At 40.2% G+C, this 24319-nt stretch overlaps 1 protein-coding gene across 3 annotated transcripts in view; it reads left to right on the top strand.

The window, feature by feature from the left end:
- Positions 1-24319, top strand: part of CLSTN2 (calsyntenin 2) — a 741931-nt gene that overhangs the window by 604551 nt on the left and 113061 nt on the right. For 2 of the 3 annotated variants that reach the window (XM_073359979.2, XM_073359984.2), the window contains exons 5-6: positions 1371-1520; positions 17821-18006. In XM_073359979.2, coding sequence (XP_073216080.1) covers positions 1371-1520; positions 17821-18006 — 336 coding nt within the window. The remainder of the gene's footprint in view (positions 1-1370; positions 1521-17820; positions 18007-24319) is intronic. The other variant, XM_073359983.2, reaches the window with a different exon arrangement.

Raw genomic sequence — 24319 nt, 5'->3', positions numbered from 1 at the left:
CCAAATGACCAATATGGCACTTGCATATAGTTTCCCTGAAAACACTATCTGTGGGTTCAAGGTGTCTCCTGCACAGTTGTGAACTAAAGACCGGATTTGGAAATTGGCCATGTATGTATAGCAGTTTGGGGTTGTTTTTTTCTCAAGTTTAAACTTGATGAAAAGAATTAGCAAAGGCCAGCATGTTTAAAGGAGGCAGCTCTGCCTTCTCTGTACCTTTTGATAATCAGCCACTTTTTATGTGCATAAATAATGTATGTATTTTGGTGCCCAAGTTTGCAAATTTTGGTCAAACTACTTGATTGTCAGATCTAGATTGTCATTTGGTATGATATGATGACTTGAGACAGGAGTTGCCATCTAGAATGAATATAACTTTAGGATGTGTGTATGATTAGATATATTCCTGGCTAAAGAATGCGTTAATATGTTGGAGCAAAGGGTATATTAAACATTTCTGAGGTGCAGGTTGAGCGACAACTGTATTTCTGCGGAAATGGACTGAATTAAAATGCTGAACTCATTCATTATGACAGCAGTCCTAAAACACTACAGAATATGGTGACTGAGAGAGATCTTTCCATTTTCTTGTGAAATGTGTAATTTTTTTTATAACTAGAACAGGTAATTTGTCACCTTTATGTATCTGTCAGGTTTGGCAGATGAGTTTTGTTGTTGAATTTTATTTTCCATCTGGTAGCACAGAGGTGTCATATAAAATGCTAGTGAGCTTTATTATGTAGATTATGATGATCCTGGCCCCAATCCTCTCTTCCTGTGGCTAAAGCCCGAGGGAGGGGACTAAAAGGAAGAAGATATTCACCATTTAGATAGGAACTAACTGTAGAGGGAATGAGTGACAAGATAGTACAGCCGAAGCTAAACTATCTTCCCTCCATGATCTCCACAGGACTAGAGGGCAAACAGTGTGATTTTTTTCCTAGCCCTGACGCATAGTCTACCCTCCTCCTACTCCTTTCCCAAACATGGGCCAATGGTTTTCAGTCTACAAGGTCTAAAGGAAAGGAGAGATGATGTGGATGCTCTACAAGAAGTGTATGCAGATGAGGATAGTGTTGCCTGTAATTACATGTTCAATATTACTTAAAAAGATACTTTTGCATGTAATCAAGTCTGTGCAAATACATAGCTGTAAAATTAAATCTTATATGACATTGATGGGTTCCTTTCATTTGGGCCCTGTCCCACAATCTTCTGCTTGTAGAACTCCTGAATGGGAATTCTGCCCACTGAGGGCTTGCTTTATCTGGCCCTCGCTATTGTGGGCTGGTACCTGGATGCAATACATAATTGTCAAAGAAATAAGCTTGACCAATAAATAATTCCTGGATGTTATATTAAATCTGCAGGTAATATTAGAAACACCGAGAAGCTGAACTACGATAAACAGCACGAGTATGAGATAATGGTAACTGCTTTTGACTGTGGACAAAAACGTGCAACAGAAGATGTCTTAGTACGAGTTGATGTCAAACCAGTGTGCAAACCAGGCTGGCAAGGTAGGGTTTAATATTTGATATCATTTGTTGTTTTTTTTTTTTCTTTCTTTCACAATATATAATGTCTGGTATTCTTTACAGTTATGTGTAAAATGATTACTATTTTTTACTGGTATTTTTTACTTGTGGCAAAGCTCAGAATGAAGGACTGATCAAATCAACGCAGAATAAAAGCATCGTTTAAAAACCTTTCCAAAACTTAGTCAAACACTCTATGGAGTTCAAAAATGGTGATGGTTTGGGTTTTGGTTTATTTTAAATCCTTTTTAGTAAACTGTTCAGAGCCAATAGAGCTAGGATAAAGCAGCAGTTCTCAAACTTCATTGCACCATGACCCCCTTCAGACAACAAAAATTACTTCATGACCCCAGGCAGGTGGCAGGGCAGGGGCAGAGCCCAAGCCCTGCTGCCCCAGACTGGAGCCCTTGGCTTCAGCCCCAGACCCCAGCAAGTCTAATACTGGCTCTGATGACCCCATTAAAATGGGGTCACAACCCACTTTGGGGTCCCGACCCACAGTTTGAGAACCGCTGGGACAGAGCAAGCAGGATTCTTTTTCATGAGTCATCAACAGAGTTGTTTACTAAGTTCCACCTACATGGACAGTCTGTTAGTGTTATTAGTGTATTTGCACAGTACCAAAGAGGGCACAATCCGCAGGCAGCAATCTGCCATCCCTAAAATGGGGTTAACACCTAATGGTTAGTGTGGATGCTTATGGAGGAAAAATCTTGCCTTCGTTGTCATCACCTAGGTTGTGGAGCTGGCTGACAGAAGAAACTACTTGTAAACTGAGCACAATGGTTCTGGAAGTCAGTGAGATGCAATAAACGTGGAGCACCAGGATTCCATTTTTATACTCACCATTCAGAGGAGAAAACCACACGTTAGTTGTCAGAGGCCATACATAGTTTTCATTGTGCATGTGTCCAGAATATTTGAGAGACAGATTTTATAAAAATAAGCGTATGAAAGAAACAAATTTGAAATAGTTCTACATTTTCTTAGCTATGTTTGTTGGTCTAAAAAACTTACTATTCTTGTTATAAGATCAAAGAGAATTCTTTAGAGAGATTTTACTTGTGCAAATACTCTATTTTGTGAGATCATTTGCTGGAAGATTAAATGCATCAAAATGTAAGCTCAGGAACTAGTATTAAAATGATGCAATCCCCGGTTGTTAACTATTTCATTATTTCCATAAAGGTATTCTATAGACTGGGTAATCTTTGTGAAGAAATCATGCTCAAAGCACAATTATATTGCCCAATAACATCATACTTACAGCAATTTTATTTGACAGTTCAGACATCAATTACAATACAGTTGCTCATTGGAACATATTTCAGGTAATTAAAAAAACTGATAGGTGATAAAAGATGCAAACAACCCTTCTTGCTTACATTCTCCTTCTTTAATATTACGTAAAATGGATATAATCTATTTATGATCTTGGCAAAAGGCTGGACATGAGTTCTGATTCTTCCCACATGCAGAAGTTATTCTCCGCCTAGAAATCAGAGTTGTGTGTGACTGATGCTTTGTTTAACTCTTGATGTATAGTAGGGATCATTCCCTGGATTGTTATTTTAATGTAGTGACATTGAGAGAATTTAGAGGCCCATATGTTTGGAATGGAAAATAAAATGGGGAGGAGGGTGGGAACTGCATTAAACTGAGGCAGAACTTATCTAAAGTATGTAGACAAAAATCACATTTTAAAAAATTTGTACACTATGTGGTATAAGAAGAGAATAGCTCATCTGAGACATCTATGAGCAGTTGGAAATTATGTGGCCTGATAGCATTTATTAAGCCTGTACGTAATATTTATTTTAACTCTGAATTTTGTTTTCGTAGGATATGCTGCACAATTGTGTTCTTTGTTGTTTATGGTCTGAGGTTGTTCAAGAGTCTATTATGAGTCTTTGGCATAGGCCATGGAGAAAATCTGTATTAGTAAACTGCACTAGATTCTGCTCTCAATTATACCAAGGTACTTCCAAATTAGTTCATTTGATGGAGTTAGTCTGGTTTTTACATCAGAGAAATGGATAACAGAATCTCTTTAATTGTATCTACGTTTCTTCAGATCACTTGAAATGGTATGTGATTGCATTGTATATTGTAAGCTCCTTGGGATCTTGGTTTACATGAGTATAGTGCATCTTTGGCACTCACCAAATAATAAGCATAGAATCATAGTTTCTTTGAAGAAAGCACTAGCTGAGTTTCAGACAGCACATTTTTCTAATCAAGTTGAGTTTCTCCTATATTTTATATAGACCAATAATCCACTCACCTGTGGTACCGTGGATTTTTAATGTAAAATGATAGAAGCTTATCTCGAATTTTGTATATTTGCTTCAGGTAGTTGGTTCTCAGAATCTCCACTCAGTTGAATGAGATTGTTTTGGTTGTTTGTTCAATTACCCATGTCCTTTTTACATATAGCAGAGGATTATAAAACATCATTACAGATTTCTTAGAAATTGTGGAATGTCATTACAAATTACTGTCCTCCCTTTGATACTGAAGAGATTGTGCCTGACCAGGTTTCACACTGGAATAAATCACCACACTGGACTTGTGTTAAGGTTAGAATCACTGCCTTTAATAAAGGAACTGATGAGCCAAACCTTCACTCCTTACTCAAACAAAACTCCATCAGTTTTTTGATCAGGCTCCTAGTCTTTGTGACACTAAGGCAACATGACCACCTTTTTAAATGAATGTGCAAAAATCTAAATATCAGAGTGCATCTCTGTTCCCTTCTTTGTGTTTTTCTATCAGTGTTTTGAATTGCTGTTTCATTTTCTGCTGTAAATTGCTTTCTCTTTGAAATCGAGTACCATTTAAAGTTTTAAAAATTATAATTTGTTTTTTTACAGATAATGGTTAGAAACTTGTTTGATTATATATGGTATTTTAAATACATCTGATAAGTAATAAATTTCAAAGGTCACATTTAAAGAAAGAACTAAAATAGGAGTATGTATTGTATTATTAATGCTTATTGCAATGAAGACATGAAAGGTGTTATTTTCAAAAACTGATAAAAGTAACTAATTTCTGCTTGTCAGACCCAGTAGTATAATGAGAAAAGATACAACATAGGCAACAGTGAGGTGGGGGGAGAAAAAAAAATCATTACTAGCATGTTGAGGCCTGTGGTGAATTATGTTCCATTATAAATTATGCTGGGGGGAAAAAAGGAAAGGGGAATTTAGTATTCTTGAGTAGAGAGTGTGCCAAAAAGAAAGAAAGAAAAACACAGGTACAAAGACCTCCTAAATCTCACCTTCAGGTTGACAAAGATCTGATCAGTTACTGACCAATTAAACCACAAATCAGGTTTTTATTTTACTTCACAAGAACAGAATGATTCCAAAGGGATAACAATCACTAAGGCTATCGGGCTACTGAGCTGCTGTAAACAAACCAGTCTGCTCAGAATTCAAGGAACTCATCTGAATAGTCTGTCTCTTCCCAAAATACATAGTTAAAAATGAATTAAGGTTGCAAGTAAGAATATAAGAATGGCCATACTGGGTCAGACCAAAGGTTCATCTAGCCCAGTATCCTGTCTACCGACAGTGGCCAATGCCAGGTGCTTCAGGGGGAATGTAATCATCAAATGATCCATCCCATGTTGCCCATTCCCAGCTTCTGGCAAACAGAGGCTAGGGACAATTCAGAGCACAATTTTGCATCCCTGCCCATCCTGGCTAATAGCCATTGATGGCCCTATCCTCCATGAACTTATTTAGTTCTTTTTTGAACCCTGTTATAGTCTTGGTCTTCACAACATCCTCTGGCAAAGAGTTCCACAGCTTGACTGCGTGCTGTGTCAAGAAATCCTTCCTTTTGTTTGTTTTAAACCTGCTGCCTATTAACTTAATTTGGTGACCCCTAATTCTTGTATTATTAGGAGGAGTAAATAACACTTCCTTATTTACTTTCTCCACACCAGTCATGATTTTATACACCTTGATCATATTCCCCCGTTATTCGTCTTTTTTCCAAGATGAAAAGTCCCAGTCTTATTGATCTGTCCTCAGATGGAAGCTGTTCCATGCCCCTAATAATTTTTGTTGCCCTTTTCTATACCTTTTCCAATTCCAATATATCTTTTTTTGAGATGGGGCAACCACATCTCCACGCATTATTCAAAATGTGGGTGTACCATAGATTTATATAGAGACAATATGATATTTTCTGTCTAATTATCTATCCCTTTCTTAATGATTCCCAACATTCTGTTAGCTTTTTTGACTGCTGCTGCACATTGAGAAGATGTTTTCAGAGAACTATCCACAAGGACTCCAAGACCTTTTTCTTGGATGGTAACAGCTAATATCATTTTATATGTATGGTTGGGATTATGTTTTCCCATGTACATTACTTTGCATTTATCAACACTGAATTTCATCTGCCATTTTATCACCCAGTCATCCAGTTTTGTGAGATCCCTTTGTAACTCTTCATAGTCTGCTTTGGACTGAACTATCTTGAGTAGTTTTGTATCATTTGCAAATTTTGCCACCTCCGTCTTGACCCTTTTTTCCAGATCATTTATGAATATGTTGAACAGTACTGGTCCCAGCACAGACCCCTGGAGGATACCACTATTTATCTCTCTCCATTCTGAAAACTGACCATTTATTCCTACCCTTGCTTTCCTATCTTTAACCAAGAGAGGACCTTCCCTCTAATCCCATGACAGATTACTTTGCTTAAGAGCCTTTGATGAGCCTAAGTACACTATATGCACTGGATCACCCTTGTTCACATGCTTGTTAACCCCGCTCAAGAATTCTTGTAGATTGGTGAGACATGATTTCGCTTTACAAAAGCTGTGTTGCTTCTTCCCCAACATATTGGGTTCATCTATGTGTCTGATAATTCTATTCTTTACTATTGTTTCAACCAATTTGCCTAATACTTAAGTTAGACTTACCAGCCTGTGTCATAAATATAAAGGGAAGGGTAACCACCTTTCTGTATACAGTGCTATAAAAGCCCTCCTGACCAGAGGCAAAGTCCTTTTACCTGTAAAGGGTTAAGAAGCTCAGGTAACCTGTCTGGCACCTGACCCAAAATGACCAATGAGGGGACAAGATACTTTCAAATCTGGAGGGAGGAAAAGGCTTTTGTCTGTCTGTGTGATACCTTTGTCAGGAACAGATCAAGGATGCAAGCCCTCCAACTCCTGTGAAGGTAGTAAGTAATCTAGTAAGTAAAGAAAATGTGTTAGGTTTTCTTTGTTTTGGCTTGGAAATTCACTGTGCTGGAGGAAATGTGTATTCCTGTTTTTGTGTCTTTTTGTAACTTAAAGTTTTGCCTGGAGGGATTTTTTATGTCTTGAATCTGACTGCCTGTAAGATTATCTTTCATTCTGATCTTACAAAGCTGTTCTCTTATCTTTTTTTGTTCTTTTAATAAAGTTCTGTTTTTTAAGAATCTGATTGGGCTTTTTGGGTCTTAAAAAACAAACAAAGGCTGGTTTGTACTCATCTTGTTTATTCTCAAGCCTCCCCAGGAAAAGTGGCGTAAGGGCCTGGGGGGGATATTTTGGGGAAATAGGAACTCCAAGTGGTCCTTTCCCTGTTCTTTGTCTAAATCACTTGGTGGTGGCAGCATACTGTTCAAAGATAAGGCAAAATTTGTGCCTTGGGAAAGTTTTTAACCTAAGCTGGTAAAAATTATCTTAGGGATTTTTTTGATGCGGGTCCCCACATCTGTACCCTAGAGTTCAGAGTGGGGAGGGTACCCTGACAGCCTGTGATTGCCAGGATCGCCTCTGGAGCCTTTTTCAAAAATTGGCATCACGTTAACTATTCTCCACTCATCTGGTACAGAAGCTGATTTAAATGATAGGTTACATACCATAGTTGTTAGTTCTGCAATTTCACAGTCGGTTCCTTCAGAACTCTTGAGTGAATATCATCTGGTCCTGGTGATTGATTACTGTTTAATTTATCAATTTATTTCAAAACCTCCTCTAATGGCACCTCAATCTGGGACAGTTCCTCAGATTTTAATAAGTTTAGTTTCTCAGCAATGGCCTTATTTTCCTTGAGTGCTCCTTTAGCATCTTGATCATCCAGTGGTCCCACTGGTTGTTTAGCAGGTTTCCTGCTTCTGATGTACTAAAAAAAATTTTGCTGTTACTTTTTTTGTCTTTGACTAGCCATTCCTCAAATTCTTTTTTTGCCTTCCTAATTATATTTTTATACTTCACTTGCCAGAGTTTATGCTCCTTTCTATTTTCCTTAATATGTTCTAACTTCCACTTTTTAAAGGATGCCTTTTTGCCTCTAACTGCTTCTTTTACTTTGTTATTTAGCCATGGTGGCACTTTTTTGGTCCTTTTTCCTCCTAGGCCAGTGGTTTTCAAACTGCGGGTCGCGACCCACTACTGGGTTGCAGAATGTAAGTCACTGGGTCATGGCGGCTCTGGTCAGCACTGCCAACCAGGCCATTAAAAGTCCCGCCGGTGGTGCTGCCTTGCTAAGTCAGGCTACTAGTCCCTACCTCTTCTGACACCGCGCTGCGCCCCAGAAGCGGCCAGCAGCAGGTCCAGCTTCTAGGAGGGGTGGATAATGGGGCTGTGCATGCTACCCCCGCCCCGAGCACCAGTTCCGCACATGAGCTGGGAGGGGATGGTGCCTGCAGGCGAGAGCCACGTGGAGCTGCTTGTGTGCCTCTGCCTAGCAGCCAGACCTGCAGCTGGCCACTTCTGGGGCGCAGCGCCACCCACGGTTCCAGGACAGGCAGGAAGCCTGCCTTAACACCCCCCGCTGGGCTGCTGACTGGGAGCCACCTGAGATAAGTCCATGCCCCAACCCCACGCCACAAGCCCCAGCCCTGAGCTTCCCCCAAACCCAGAGCCCTTCCTGTACCACAAACCTTTCATCCCTGGCCCCACTCCAGAGCCCGCACCCCAATCCTCTGCCCAAGCCCTGAGCCCCCCCCAAAACCCAGAGCCCCCTTCTGCACCCCAAACTCCCCAGAGCCAGTACCCACAGCCCAGATCACTGACCCCCTCCCACACCCCAACGCCCTGCCCCAGCCCAGAACCCCCTCCCACACCCTGAACCCCTCATTCCTGGCCCCACCCCACAACCCTCACCCCCGCACCCAAATTCTCTGACCCAGCCCTGAACCCCTCCCACACCCCAAACCCCTCATCCCCAGCTCTGTTGGGTCTCGGGCCCTTTCCTGTTGGGGGCAACCACCGGTGGCAGGGTTCCTTTGGAGGCCCAGCTGCAACTTAAATTTTGCTTCATTTTGGCATAATCCCTGCTATCCATCAGATGCTGGAAGTTGAAGCTGCTGGGAGTCCTTGGCAGGCAGCACACTCAGGTCCTTAGGAAGGAGAAGGTTCTCTCAACCACTGTCAGGGGCTTATATCTGTTTAAAGCATGATCTCAAAAAATGAAACTCTGGCAAGGGTACAGTGATGATGTTGATGGATCCTGTAAGAAATTCTATCCAGAGTTCCCCAGAAAGGCCACTTCACATGCATGGCCTTTGAAAGTGGTAAAAGAGAAAAGTTCTCCCCTTCAAAAGTTTTTTGCATTTATGCCAAGGGCAGGGGGAACAGATGAGATGATCAGGTGGGATGGCTCTTATTTTCATATATCCGTTTCCAAAATGGAGCTGAAAATGCTTTAGAAATAACTCTCTCTGAGCTGCACTTTTATCTACATTTGTTTGCAACCCCATGCAGAGAATGCTGGCAAAGGCAGAATGGCATGGGCCATCATACAGAGTTGTGCCATTAAAATAACTTTTCATTCTCCCTGTATGTGCTTTTGGGGTGAGGAGGGGACAAATACACCCACTGCTGGAGAAGGCAAACCCACAAAAATGGAAATGGCCATACGCAAACCTACGTCTATATATACACAACTCTAGAGGGAACTCTACAATATTTCTGTGGAAATAAACGAGGCAGTACAGCAGCTGGCTAAATACCATGTACTCAGACAAAAAAAAAGGGGTGCAGAATGACTACCTGATGTGTATGATATGACTAATGTACAAAACCACTTTGAAAATACCATTTCAGGTGAAAGACAAAGAAGTTAGTGTGATCTATTGGAATAATTACAGTGTCTAACTTGTTAGAATGTCTTGGCTGTTTGGCATCTTGACTGTGGGAGTTGTGAGCAGCTGCTGTGAACTTATGTGTATCTGAAGCACCCTGCTGCTCGGGGCTAACGTGTGTGATGGAGCAGTTGGATTCAGATTTTCAGGCAGTGGCCAGGTGCATGTATGCTGTGTGGCTGCACTTTATGTTAAGTTTTGTCTGAGTTGTGTGCTATCACCATGATGCTTTCTATAAGAATACTGAGCATCCTTTACAGGGCATGTTGAGGTTTAGAAGCTCCTTAATCTGGTTCTATACATGGCCAACATCCAAACTGTAGGTACTTGTGTACTATAAAAGGTATGTAATAGAGGATAAGAACTATTCAGTATGTTTTTACTTCCATGGGTAGCACAACCAATGCTGAATGAGGCAGGTCACTGAATGTGTGAATAGCACACTATTTAGGCTGAGGTGGTGTTTTCAATGCAATGCTAGTCCGTCCTTTCTTTCACAGATTATAAGAAATTGACTTTACCCAGTTTTGACAATCCGTTGAGATCAGTGCAGGTGTGAAATAAGAGCATCTGAGTCAACGTGTATAGATTGCCATGTAGTATGTCTTCTGCCAATGCTTTTGTGCTCAAGCCGGCAGAATGCATTGGCCTCACTTGGTCACTAAAAGGGAAGTACAGTCAGTCTAAAAAGGCATCTTTTTAACTTTTCCACACTGATTCTATCTCCTCAAAATATGTGACCACAATCTCCATCCTTAGGTGGATTAACTGGTTCTCAGAAGTCTCTGCAGATTCAAAAATGTGAGTCATATATCCACAGTTCTGGTAGCATTAACATCACAAAGCCAACATTAGCAGTCAAAAATACTAAGCCAGTTGTTGACACTCCGTGGAAATGAAGTCCTTCAGGACCCTGTGAAATTGGACTGGCATTTTGGAAAAGATGTGATCATACGTTTCTAAGGATATGTTTGTCAGGCTACATCTACGCTACAAACTCTATGGTGGCACAGCTGCAGCACTGCAGGTATGCCGCTGTAGTGTAAATACTTGTTACAGTGATGGAAGTGTTTTTTCTTTGCTGTCATTAATCCACCCCCTTGAGAAGCCATGGCGAGGTTGACAGAAGAATTTTTCTGGTGACCTAGAGCTGTCTATACCAGGGCGTAGGTTGGTTTAACTAAATCTCTAAAAGATGTGAATTTTTCACACCCCTGAGCCATGTAGCTAGGTCAACACAAGTTTTAGGTGTAGACAAGGCCTAAACTATAACCAATCACTGTTCTTCAAACCAGCTTCCAGTGATATTCAAAGACTTACCTGGCAGCATAAAATACAGATGAGAGAAGCCCTTTTTTAAACATTAAACTAATTTTGTGAGTATAAAACAAAAAGCAAGCTAAATTATTTGTTACGGGGAGGAGGGAGATGGAGGAATAGACAAAGAAAACATGAAAGGGAAGACGGGAACAGTGACATCACTAACCACTCTTTCTTGCTGATGTGTGAGTGCAACAGAATGCCAGTTCTTAAATGTTCTATGAAATGAGGCCATGGCAAAAGTGAAATTTACTATGGTCAAATCTGACGTTTTAACTCCTATGAAGAAAAGGAGTACTTGTGGCACCTTAGAGACTAACCAATTTATTTGAGCATAAGCTTTCGTGAGCTACAGCTCACTTCATCGGAGCTGTAGCTCACGAAAGCTTATGCTCAAATAAATTGGTTAGTCTCTAAGGTGCCACAAGTACTCCTTTTCTTTTTGCGAATACAGACTAACACGGCTGTTACTCTGAAACTTAACTCCTATGCTTGCACTAGTCTGAACTCTGGCAACTCAGGCCCTGGTCCTGCAGTTGGATCTGCCTGGTGAAATCCTGAAGAATGCCATTGAAATCAATGGGGCTCTGCTGGGATCCATCTATACAGATCAGATTTCAGGAGCAGAGTCATAAAGATATACGTGTACAAATTCTTTAAGTAAATTGCAGTTTATTTATTCATAGAATCATAGAATCATAGAATATCAGGGTTGGAAGGGACCCCAGAAGGTCATCTAGTCCAACCCCCTGCTCAAAGCAGGACCAATTCCCAGTTAAATCATCCCAGCCAGGGCTCTGTCAAGCCTGACCTTAAAAACCTCTAAGGAAGGAGATTCCACCACCTCCCTAGGTAACGCATTCCAGTGTTTCACCACCCTCTTAGTGAAAAAGTTTTTCCTAATATCCAATCTAAACCTCCCCCACTGCAACTTGAGACCATTACTCCTCGTTCTGTCATCTGCTACCATTGAGAACAGTCTAGAGCCATCCTCTTTGGAACCCCCTTTCAGGTAGTTGAAAGCAGCTATCAAATCCCCCCTCGTTCTTCTCTTCTGCAGGCTAAACAATCCCAGCTCCCTCAGCCTCTCCTCATAAGTCATGTGTTCCAGTCCCCTAATCATTTTTGTTGCCCTTCGCTGGACTCTCTCCAATTTATCCACATCCTTCTTGAAGTGTGGGGCCCAAAACTGGACACAGTACTCCAGATGAGGCCTCACCAATCATTCCATTATTATGATTATCCATCATTATGATGTGGAATTTCAAGATCTCTCTCAAAATTAACTTTTGACTATAAAGAACAACTGAATTACATTACCAAATGATTATAAAATGAATGGAAAACTGTGGAAGGGGAAGTTATTCTGTGTGTGTGTGTGTGCGTATGTGTGTGTACGTGCACAACATATATACAAAGGAATTATTGTCACACAAATGCATGTGTAACCTGAAGACAGAATATTAATGGAAAAGTATAATTCACTAATAGAACTAGGAAAGACCTTGAATGCTAATATAAGTGAGGCTTTCTAGCATTCAGAGACTATTTCGGATATTGAGAATTCAGAGCAGGTTAACAGTAACAAAACAAATTACTGCAGAGAAAAAAAAAACATTTTCCTCTCTTAATCCTTTGAATGGCTTGGTGCATTCACTTCAGTGTTTGAAAAACAAAGGAAAGGACCTTGTATCTTATTTGTGTAAACTGGGATGTTATAATTTTGACAATATATGTTATGCCTTTAAAATGACATTCCATGGAGCACAGTATTCAAAGGCTAAAGGGCAACACAGGTATCAAAAGTAGGACCGCCTCAGAAATGTTGCATCTTTATTGAACATTAAGCTTTTAAGCATTCCCTGAGTGTACAAGTTAAGCAAAGCAGCACCAGCTTGTGACGCGGTAGTATGTCTCTACGTTCCATTGAAATAAATGGTGTTGTAACAAAATCATGCCTTGCCTGACTGTACTGTATTGTACGTCCCAGATTCCATATGGTAAGTGTCCAGAGATGTCATTTATTTAGCCCTTGGGCTTCTTTTCATCTGAGTATCGCTCCATACATCAGTCATGAGCTTTCTAGGCCACTTAGTGAGGACGCTGAGCTGTTCACAGTTGTTCGGTTTGTAACTCTATTTGGGTGTGCTGGCTTTTTTTATTTGTTCTCACATGGTATTGGTTTTCAGTGCATAAACAGTAAAATATTTAAATACAGATGATACTTGTCAAACAAATCAGTTAGGGGCCAGTAGCTGAGAAGAGTGCTGGGGTGGCGCACAGAGAGAATCAAATATCCCCTTCTACTCTGCCAAATGCAGCTCCAAACCCTTGAGGCTGCAATAGGCCCCGCTTGCCTACAGGGACAGCCCTTCCACAGGGGAGATTGGGGAGATTCACCAGGTAGCTGTACCCCACCCCACCCTTGCACATAGCTCCCACTGCCCTCTTCCACATAGGCACAGAAACAATTTCAGTGGGAGCTGAGTTCTGTGCATCTTCCCTGGCACAGGGGGAACTGTACTGGTTAGTGTGCCAGGGCTCCCTCTCTAGCCACAAAGGTAGAGGCAGAATTTGCCTTTTTTGGCAGATAGAGTAAATAGAAATTAGAAATATATTGTATTACAGTATATACCAAAAGGAAAGAAAAAACAGATAATACCCATATAAAGGTCAAGATAAGCACCCCATATTTTATTTAAAACATTTACGTTACCTATCATTTCAAAGGAAAAATCATTCCATCATTGTGCATGGGGATCGTTATTATTTATTTTTAAAGATTGGCTTGTCATTGAAATTTGATCTGAACAGGATCACACTGGGTTAGTTTGAGGTACTCAGAGTTTGGATCTAGGCTCAAATTTTAGTTGCATAGTCCATGGAACCTCACACCCAAATATATGACATGGTGATGTTTAGGTGTGAGGCCTGCCCAGGACTACCTGCCAGTGCTTTATAGCACAGATGGCAGGATAGGGCCAGGTGAATGAGGAAGTGCAGACAGTGTCCTCATTCTCTGGAACTGGGCAGACTTATTCTTGTCCAGACTCTTTACCGTGGCTGGTATGGGTTTGCAGAGTGTTACCTTGGAAATATGTTGTCACAGATCAGAGTTTACCAAAGGAGAACCCAGGAGATTTGGATTTAGCTTATTGGATACCAACCCATCCATTTCAGATGGGTTCAGATATCTTAATTTGTCTAATTGTTTATTCAGCCTCAGAAATTAGTTGCATTTTGTCTATCCCAATTTAAAATGTCTGTCCTGCTATTCAAAAGCTTCCCTGGCCTGGGTTCAAGATATATAAGTGATCCCCTCTTCCCCCATGACTTCCTGCAGTAACTTTTCCATGCCAACCAGGCGTATTGAGGACAAGGGATGGGATTTTTACAGGACCTGGGACCTAATCAATGGAGCTTTCTTCTGCAAGAGATCAGAACAAGCATACATCTTGCCCCATTCAGAATGAAATGCAACACTTATCTCTTTGACTTAGCTTTCTCGCAGTCACCTCTTCACACAGATACTTCACTCATTCTCTCACATTCACAACTTCTATGTACTTTTCAAGTTGCCTCTTACTGTGAGGTGGGGTAAGAGTGTTAACTTCCATTTTAACACCTCCGGGGTATGGAAATACCATAGGAATGAGGACTATGTAAACAACCCAATCTATTTTTAACATAGCCATCACCTTAGAGCCTGGGTGCTCAGGATTACATTGCACTCCAGCACTGCCCCTTTCCTGTCCCAGAATGCCACCTACACTGAGGGCAAACGCCATGCTGACCTTAATACGTCGGCATTAAATCCCTTTTGTGTCTGCGCAGGCAGTGCAGCTTGGACTTAGGCAGGGCTGAGGCCCCAGTGTCAAACGCGGATGGAAATACTACCAGCAACACAAACTGTGATGCAAATGTACATACAGCATGAAAAAGCAGTGGCTGAATTCTAGTTGGGATTTTACGGTGGAGCTTGGACAAATGTGAATACCTAAGACTATGAGGTTGGTATAGTTCTAGTCATAAGTGATCTCGTTTGCCAAGTGGAAAAGTAACAGGAATAAATGAAGCTGCACCTCTTTAAATCCCAAGAGACCTTGAGGTGACAATTAAAAACAAAACAAAACAGAAGAACAGAAGCCCTCCATTATTCTACAATATGAGTATTGACATTTTTATGGCCTATTTTATAAGCAACACCTCACACAAGTTTAAAGATTGTGGATTTGCAGACAGATGTGTCAACCTTAATTGTTCAGTCATTTTTCACACATCCAGTGATGAATATTTTGCATGAGTGCCAATTCATCTAAGATAGCTAAGAAACCAAAAAGTGGCCAAAATCAGAGAAGTGCAGAACTAGTCTGAAACATTTTAAATAGTTTGAAACTCACACTGTTTGATGATTTGTGGGTGTGGGAATAGTCTGTAAGTAACTAGAGAATGTGAGAATAGAAGGAGCCATGATTCATCTGTTCTCACAGCACATATATAACAGCAAATGCTCATATTTTTGAAGTGAAATGTTAGGAAGTAAATTACATTATTTTCTAAGCAGTCTGAGAGTGTAAACCTGAAGTATTTTGGAAAGGGTGGAGAATGCAAATCTGTTGATATACTGTTATACAATTGACAACGTCTTAAGACATTCCACGGAATTAGTTATCTGTTAGAGGAAGGAGTTTCAGGCAAATGTAGTTATTTTAAACATCCTATAGAATAGGTATAGTGAGCAAGGCATGATTGCCTTCTAATAATTTTGAATAGTGACCAACACATCCTAAAAGCTTTTGTTACAGTAAGTATGGAACATCATGTGCAACCTTCATTTTCCCACAGTCACAGCTTCAGACAATTAATAACAAAGTATTAAATGATTAATCTCTGTCTCTAGCAAGAAAACAAGTATTTGACAGATAATCGGATAGACTAAGCCAAATTTTTGAAAGTGGCCAGTGATTTTTGGGTGCCCAATTTGAGACACCTTGAAAGGGTTAGCTTTTCAGAGGGTGAATGCTCAGAACTTTCTGAAAGGTCTTTTAAGGTGTCTCAAATTGGGCATCCCAAATCAGCAGTAGCAAGAGGCTCTCTGGAGAGTATGTAGTGAAGAGCAGTTCTAGGCTCAGTTCTTCTTTACTCACCGTCTGGAAACAATTGCAGTGAGACCTGGTGCCAAGGAGTTGTCTTGGTACAACCTATTTACAGTGGAGTAAAACCTCAGCATGAGCAGGGTGAAGATTCACTATAAAGCAAGTGAAAGTCTATTTAATTACTGAATTGGAGACTTTTGTTTCTACCACCCGATCAAGAGAACTTCCTTGGATGGTACGTTCCCTTTAATCAGGTTTGATTGAATGTTCAGACTTATTTAGTTTATTCTACTAGCAAAGACCCACTTTGGCTAAAAATACTCCAGAGAAGCTGGAGCTATGCACATTACAAGATTGATCTGTCTGAAAAATCTTCCAAATACCCAGATGTGCAGATTAGGCAGACACACATTAAGCAGGCCCATGACTTTAAAAGAATTAATGGTTTAATCTCAATATTAATGTGGCACCTTTGCTTTGTTTTGTAATAAATTATGTACCTAAAACAAGTGTATTGGCTGAAATGTAAATTGGAAATATAGCTGAAACACACTCATTTTTCTTAATTTTAATACAGCATTCCTTTGGTGGGATCACTAAATCAGAACTACCTAATCCCTAAAACAGCTTGAAAACACCATATTTATTCAGATTTAGAAACTAAACATTCCAGTTGAAAAGGTCAGTGGCACAGACAGCATGTGCTATAAGATTGGTAACTTCTCAAATCTTCTCAGTTGTGAGACAGCTGGATAAACAAAGCATGGATCAGCTTGGTCTGGCTGTAAGCCTGCAGAGCACCTTCATCTGTAGCTTCCTGTCATTAGTAGTCCACAGAACTAAGACAACATTTGGAGAGAGAAAGGTGGTGCTGTGGATGGGTACACTGGCCTTTCACATCTCCAGACTAGAGTTGAAAAGCTTTTAATCATGAGTCAAATGAAGCTGGTGGTCATATCCTAGTCCTTAGCGGACATTTGCTCATATCACAGAACTTCATAATCTGTCATAATTTGGCATGATTGACAATATTATTCCCAGGAATATGATATAAGCAATGCCATTGCAGATCAGGAATGAGATGTATTAACAATTCTTGTCAGGAAACTTACATAGTGCTTGCCTAGCACTAGCCAGCGATGTTATTACTTCACTGAGCACAAAATACTTTTACAAATAGAGTAACATCTTTAAAAAAAAATAGAGCAATTAACTCATTGATGCTTGGGTCCAAACTTTATGGTCTCTGTCCCAGCAATGAACTTATTGAACTGGCGGGGCAAAGCAGTGGCATTTTACAAATCAATGAGAATTCAGTCTTCGAAGCCCATCAAGCTTACCTGGTCAATACTAGAAAATGTGGCTTATTTTAAATGTGCACGTCACATTATTCATTCGTTGTCCATTCGGGTCTCCAGTTAGGTGCCTGTGACATGTGCTTCAGTATAACTCAACTAAAACACGACTCTGGGTTAAGCAAACAAATTTGAAGTTCTTTTCTCCTGAGCTGACAACCCTGCCATGAAACAGCTCTTCCTGGATCTCCACTGCACAACCCGGTGCATTTATTTTCTGCTAAACCAACTATCTTAGGCACAATATTGTCTCCATAGCACCAGCGCTCAGTGTCTCCAACACTGTTCTCCAACTGCCTCCTCTCTATTCTCTCTGCTCTTATCCAGTGCAATTCAGGAAATTCTTCTAATGTTAATCACCATACTCCTCTTTTTTTAATTACTTTGTACTGTGGATTTATTTTTATCTTGCAGACTGGAACAAGCGTATTGAGTATAAGCCTGGCTCTGGCAGCATACCTTTGTTTCCCAGCATTCATCTGGAAACCTGTGATGGACCTGTTTCCTCAATCCAGACCACTATTGAATTGCAAACCAATTACATTGGCAAGGGTTGTGACCGAGAGACATACTCTGAGAAATCACTGCAAAAATTATGTGGTATGTGCTTGGTTTTCAGTTTACTTATTAATTCCTTTTGTCCAGATAAAGCACTTTTCCCATAAACACAGAGACCAAGTAGCTACTGTATATGTGGTTTTACAGATGCACAATGCCCATTATAGCTAACTGGCTGGTACCCATAGGAATTAACAAGATGGCATGATGTGACATCAGAGGTAGTTCCTGCTTCTCTTTTCCACTCTCTTTTCATTACGTATTCCTATCTTATTTTCAGTTCTCCTCTCCTTCCTCTCTTCCCCTCTTTATCTTCTTTTCTTCTTCTCATCCTTCTCCCTTCCCTTCGTTCATGATGTGGATGATTTATTATTTCTATTTTGGCGGCACCTAGGGCTCTGATCCGTGTTTATCAGACCAGGAGCTGTACAAACAAATAACAGATTATTATGAAGACCTTAGCACTTCACCCACATGAAACTGTAACTCCTATTCCAATGACACTTTCTAATTTCATTGCACCAAACAAATCCACCTAAGAAATGTCATGCAGTCCTTTGCCAGAGTTTAAAAAAAAAATTGGAAAGTTTGGGAGACTATGGACAAAAGGAAAGGAGTACTTGTGGCACCTTAGAGGCTAACCAATTTATTTGAGCATAAGCTTTTGTGAGCTACAGCTCACTTCATCGGGTGCAATGTGGAAAATACAGAAGATGTGGAATATAGAAGATGTGGAAAATACAGAAGATGTTTTTATACACACAGACCATGAAAAAATGGGTGTTTATCACTACAAAAGGTTTTCTCTCCCTCCACCCCACTCTCCTCCTGGGGGGGAGAGAAAACCTGGATTTGTGCTGGAAATGGCCCACCTTGATTATCATACACATTGTAAGGAGAGTGATCACTTTAGATAAGCTATTACCAACAGGAGAGTGGGTTTAGGGGGTGGGGTGGGGAGAAAACCTGGATTTGTGCTGGAAATGGCCTACCTTGATTATCATACACATTGTAAGGAGAGTGATCACTTTAAATAAGCTATTACCAGCAGGAGAGTTGGGTGGAGGGAGAGAAAACCTTTTGTAGTGATAAACACCCATTTTTTCATGGTCTGTGTGTATAAAAACATCTCCTGTATTTTCCACAGTATGCATCCGATGAAGTGAGCTGTAGCTCACGAAAGCTTGTGCTCAAATAAATTGGTTAGTCTCTAAGGTGCCACAAGTACTCCTTTTCTTTTTGCGAATACAGACTAACACGACTATTACTCTGAAATATGGACAAAAGGTATTTCAGAGATGGATAGTTTCTACAAAAGATATTCTGACTCAGTGAAGAGTTTCCAAATGTGTTTTGCCCCTTTATTCAGTAACTCAATATAGGCTTGAACTAGATGCTCCAAATTTGTTTTGCTATGCAGGTATCACCAACAGGAAAAGTGTCCTGCTATTCTTGGAAGGCAAGAGGACTATTTAGTTAGTTATTAGTTAGTTAAGAAAAAAAGTATTTTGATACACCTATGACCTGAAATTTTTATTTCTATGTGTGGACTCTGGTATAGTTCCTGAGCATTGGAGTGGCCAGCACTCCAGCTAAAGGCTTGTGTAAGATTTTCACTTCAGGATGTCAACAGACTGTCAAGCCACACTGTAGAGCCATGTACACTTTACCTTCTGATGTCTGCAACCCCAGGGTGTGTCATTCCTAAGACTTGTATCTGAACTGCCATCAGTGTGCGGTTAGGCAGTCTACAGCTCCAGAGTGCATCTTTCCTAAGACCCATGTCTAAGCTTCCATGACATGTGTTCTAGGATACCTACAATCAATACAACTTTTCCATTTGAATTCATAACTTTTCTGTTGTACTCTATTAATTGGCTTAAATTTGCTTTGATAACACCACTGCAATGCTGCACAGATGTACAGATCAATAAACTAACCCTTTAGAAAATAATTTTGGGCCTGAAAATGTCTCGGGCAACTTTACCAAACATTTTTTAAAAATCTAAAACATTTCCCAGGCCAAAAACTTTAATTTGGGATTAAGATTATAAATATCTATCAGTTACTTGGAGCGTAAACAAGAAGTAAAAGAATGTTATTGTCCTTATAAAATCTACAGATATTAGCCTGGAAATTGCACAGCTAAGGTAACACAAACAACCATAATTTTACTCCTGTATCATAATCCAACTAACAGAGATACCACAAAAGCATGAGAAAATCTGTCTACAAGCAGCACTCATCTTCATCATATTAGTGATATTAAAACTGAGACATTGATCTATCTGGGCAACCTGTTCATAGATCAGTGGTTTTCAACCTGTGGTCCACGGACCCCCAAGGGTCTGCAGATTATGTCTCAGGGGTCTGTGAAAGGTTGTCATTAACATAGAACAGTAGTTTTCAACCTGTAGTCTGTGGACACCATGTCTGAGATTTCCAAAGGAGTTCGCCATTCAAAATTTGTTAGTGTTTTTGCAAAAGAAAAAGTTTGAAAACCATATTGATAGACGATTGTGTACCACTTTAGCTTTTAAATAAAACTAAACGTGTCTTCACATTGCAGCAAAATACTCTTGCCTTTTTCAAGACCCATTGCAGGCATCAGAAAAACATAGGTTTATATGTCTCTTCAACAAAAATTGACTTCATTTGGGTAATCATTCAGGACAATTTCACCAAAATACATATGGTTTCAGATGAAGAAGGGTTACTCTGTAAGATTTAGAAAAGTTATGTAGCAACCATATCTGGGGATATGAATCTTTTAAGGGCAGGACCCAAACTAAGTAAGTTATATGCCAGGAATGTGGGATGACAGGGATCATACATACATGCAGTATCACTGATACATGTATACAAAAGCAGAGATTCTCAGCTCAACACTCTGAGGAAACTACTTCAGCAAGCAAGACTTTAGACTTAAACTAGGTTTTGATAAGAACTTTACTCAAGGTGGAAGGTTGGTAGATTTAAGGGGCAGAGTTAAGGTTAGATGTGAGTTTCTAGGCTTTCTCGTTCAGGTGACACTTGAAAAAGAAATTCCAATCTTTCTAATGTTTGCTTTTTGAGTAAACTACGTTTTTAAAGGGCTACTTTTTCCCCTTGAGTAACTGATAAGTATTTACAGTCTTAATTCTGGGTTAACATTTTTCCTAGGAAGAATATCTGCAGGTTAAAACTGATAGAGAGAGGCACGATCATAAATACTTCAGCAGGTCTTATGGTGTTAGTGTATCCAGTAGAGGAAAGTGTTTTGGAAGACGGACAGACACAATGACTAACAATACTGTATTATTGCTTAGGTGAGAGCTATTCTCAGCACATCTATAGAGGAATAGAATCTTTAAATCCAGAAGAGAAAATAGATGGAATGCAAAATATCATTGTAAAATGGGAAAAATTCAAATGGACTCAAGGATATGCTCCTGTGTCTGGATTTCCTGTGTTCATAGAGAAGAGTAGATGTGAAAGACAGACAGACAGATACTGATGACAGGAGTTTGCTTGAAAGGGTTATAAAAGAAAATGAGTTTTGCATCAGAATTGCATTTGGAGTGGTTTAAATGCCTGTATTTAGTATTTACTGCCTGTCCCTACTTCAGAGACGGCTCATAGGAAAGCAGGTTAATTATGTTTAGAAAACTGTTTTCTCCCAGAAATGATCTGATCGTGTGTAATAGTTTGAGGAACAAATTCTTTGAAAGGAACAACCTGCATATCTTGATGTCAGTGAAGTACCATGCAATTGCAGGGAGAGTGCAATGTTGAGTGATTACAGAGAAATGATCACTTGTGCCACATAGAGCACAAGACTCTCTCAAGCCTTTGTAATTAAGGCCCCAATTGATAAATCATGTGTTCACTGCTTAGCTTATCTGGTGGACATCCAGTGAATTCAACTGCTGAAGAAGGACAAGACATTAAAATGCAGTCATTTATCTTTCTGTTCATTTATACCTGCCATTCAATGTGCCAGTGATTCACTCCCACTTTGACAATCAAGGTATGCAATGTAATTTCCAGAAAAGATCGGTGTAACAGGAGCTTTAAAAAAAAAAGCGAATCCTCAGCTCAGATGATGAAATTATGCTTCTTGACTCATTTTAAAATATAGGGAATTTGGAAAAAAAAATCTATAGTCTTCTGCAAAAGTACAGTACTCCTTCCCACCCCACCCGCTACTAAAATAACGTTTAGACTAAACAAATCAGTTAAGGCTGGACAACAGGGGATGAATGATCATGCTGCTGTTTCCCTTCTCCCAATATATTTGTATAAAAATAAAATCATAGGGAACTGCTAACATCCCCATTTGACAGATCGGGAGCTGAAGCACAGAGATATTAAGGGATTTGCCTAAGACCACCCAAGAAGTCTGTGGCAGAGCAGGGAGTTGTACCCAGGCCTCTCAAGTCCCAGTTAGTGCCCTAACCACTAGGGCATCCTTTATATGCTAAAGGTCAGCGTTGGCACAAGAACAAATTGATATAAACTGGTTGTGAACAAAGTCAGGCTGGAAACTAGAAGAAGGTTTCTAACCATCAAAGGGGTGAGGTACTGGAACAACCCCCCTATAGGAGTTGTGAGGGGAAACAACTTAATTAGTTTTAAGAAAGAGCTGGAGAAATCTGTGAGTACAACGAAGTTGCTTGTGATGGAAAGAGGCAAGGCCCAGCAGTCCTGCGGTTCACTTCTGGTTTATATCGTAAGTTCCTAAAAGCCCATGCTTCAGGGTTTCATCTGGTCACTTGCAGGGGTCAGGAAGGGACTCCCCACTGCCACACACATACCCCAAATGTATTCTGGTTTTGTTTGTTTTAATCTCCTTCCTCTGAAGAATAAGGGATGGCCACGGCTGAAGATAGGACATTGAACAAGGCACTGAGCATTCTCTGTCTCAAAGGCCTGGCTGGTTGGTTTTTGCACATGTACTCAGGGTCTAACTGATCACCATATGTGGAGTCAGAAAGGAGTTTGTCCCCAGGTCAGATTGGCATTTTTCACCATCCTCTGCCACGTGTGAGTGTGAGTGACTTGCCAGGATTAGCTGGGTGTTTCTCACTTAATCATTTCGGCACCAGGCACTGGTGCACGTTGGTCCCTCCTATTCTCTGCCTGTGGCACATAATAGTCTAATCTCCTGTGGGCCGTAACACTATGGTTTAATTTTGGGCTTAGTGTGTGGGTGCTGTGGGTGGCCTGTGATATGCAAGAGGTCAGACTTGATGATCTGCTGGTCCTTTCTGATCTTAAACTCTGTGCTTCTTGTGCAGCACCCACTAAAGTCAACGAGATCTATGGACACCAGAGGAGGGAATTAGGCCTTTAAGACAGCGTTAATAAAGGGAGGAATGACATCTCTTGACATTTGCATAGCATGAAACCATTTACATCTATTTTAATCAATAAACTGAAATACCCCTCCCTCGCCCCCCAGAAAAAACAGCAAAAAGTATTTAAAAGGTTCATATTAAATATTGCCAAACCCTAGGCAGCAGTGCATTGTGGGCTCTCTGTGAGGTAAATCTGCTACAAAAGATACCCTGAGCAGAATATTGAGGTGCTTCAATGAGCAGCTGTCTGCTGCTGTTGCCTTGTGAAACAAAGTGCTTTGTGATTTTCAGAAGGTGCTAGCTGTTGCAATAGATGATAACATACTTTATGCTGTTTTGGGGAAGACACGCCCCTTTTTTTTATTCCACCTCACACACTGTAGTTATGGTGAGCATCATGTTACTGTAGGAGAGAGCAGTTGCTAATGCTCTCAAAAACAATGTGACAGGATTGCATCTGTGTCCCTTCAACCCATATATTCTTGCCTGCATGTTGACTTTGCCCTCCTTATTTGATTCGCTATTCCTGACATGGTTGCATAAGCACAGACAGGATTTACTCCCAAATGGTTAAAGTTTTATAACTTTAGTTTGTTTTCTCTAATATAGAAACAAAAATTAAATTTGAAAAAGGGAGTGCTTCAAATGGTAATTACATATGAATTTGCATATAAGTCATATCACCAGTCATTTTTTTGTATTTTCTAGGGTTAAATTAAAATCAGGTGATTCCAGGCTACTGACAAAGTCATTGTTGAGAATTAAATATCTCATACTGAAGAAGGGAACATCTCAAGAATGTGGGTCCAACAGTTACTTAGCAGGGACCCTGTATAAACTGTGCCAAAACTCAGTAAAGCTCCATGAGATGCCACGTATTGAACATCCAAATCCAACATTGTTTTTGGAGTAAATCTCCGCACAATTATGTAAAAAGAAAAGGAGTACTTGTGGCACCTTAGAGACTAACAAATTTATTTGAGCTTGTTAGTCTCTAAGGTGCCACAAGTACTCAT

This window comes from Lepidochelys kempii, chromosome 9 (genome assembly GCF_965140285.1).
Source record: "Lepidochelys kempii isolate rLepKem1 chromosome 9, rLepKem1.hap1, whole genome shotgun sequence".
NCBI classification, from domain to species: domain Eukaryota; kingdom Metazoa; phylum Chordata; order Testudines; family Cheloniidae; genus Lepidochelys; species Lepidochelys kempii.
The sequence above is the reverse complement of the archived record's forward strand: the minus strand, read 5'-3'. Positions and strand labels throughout refer to the sequence as shown.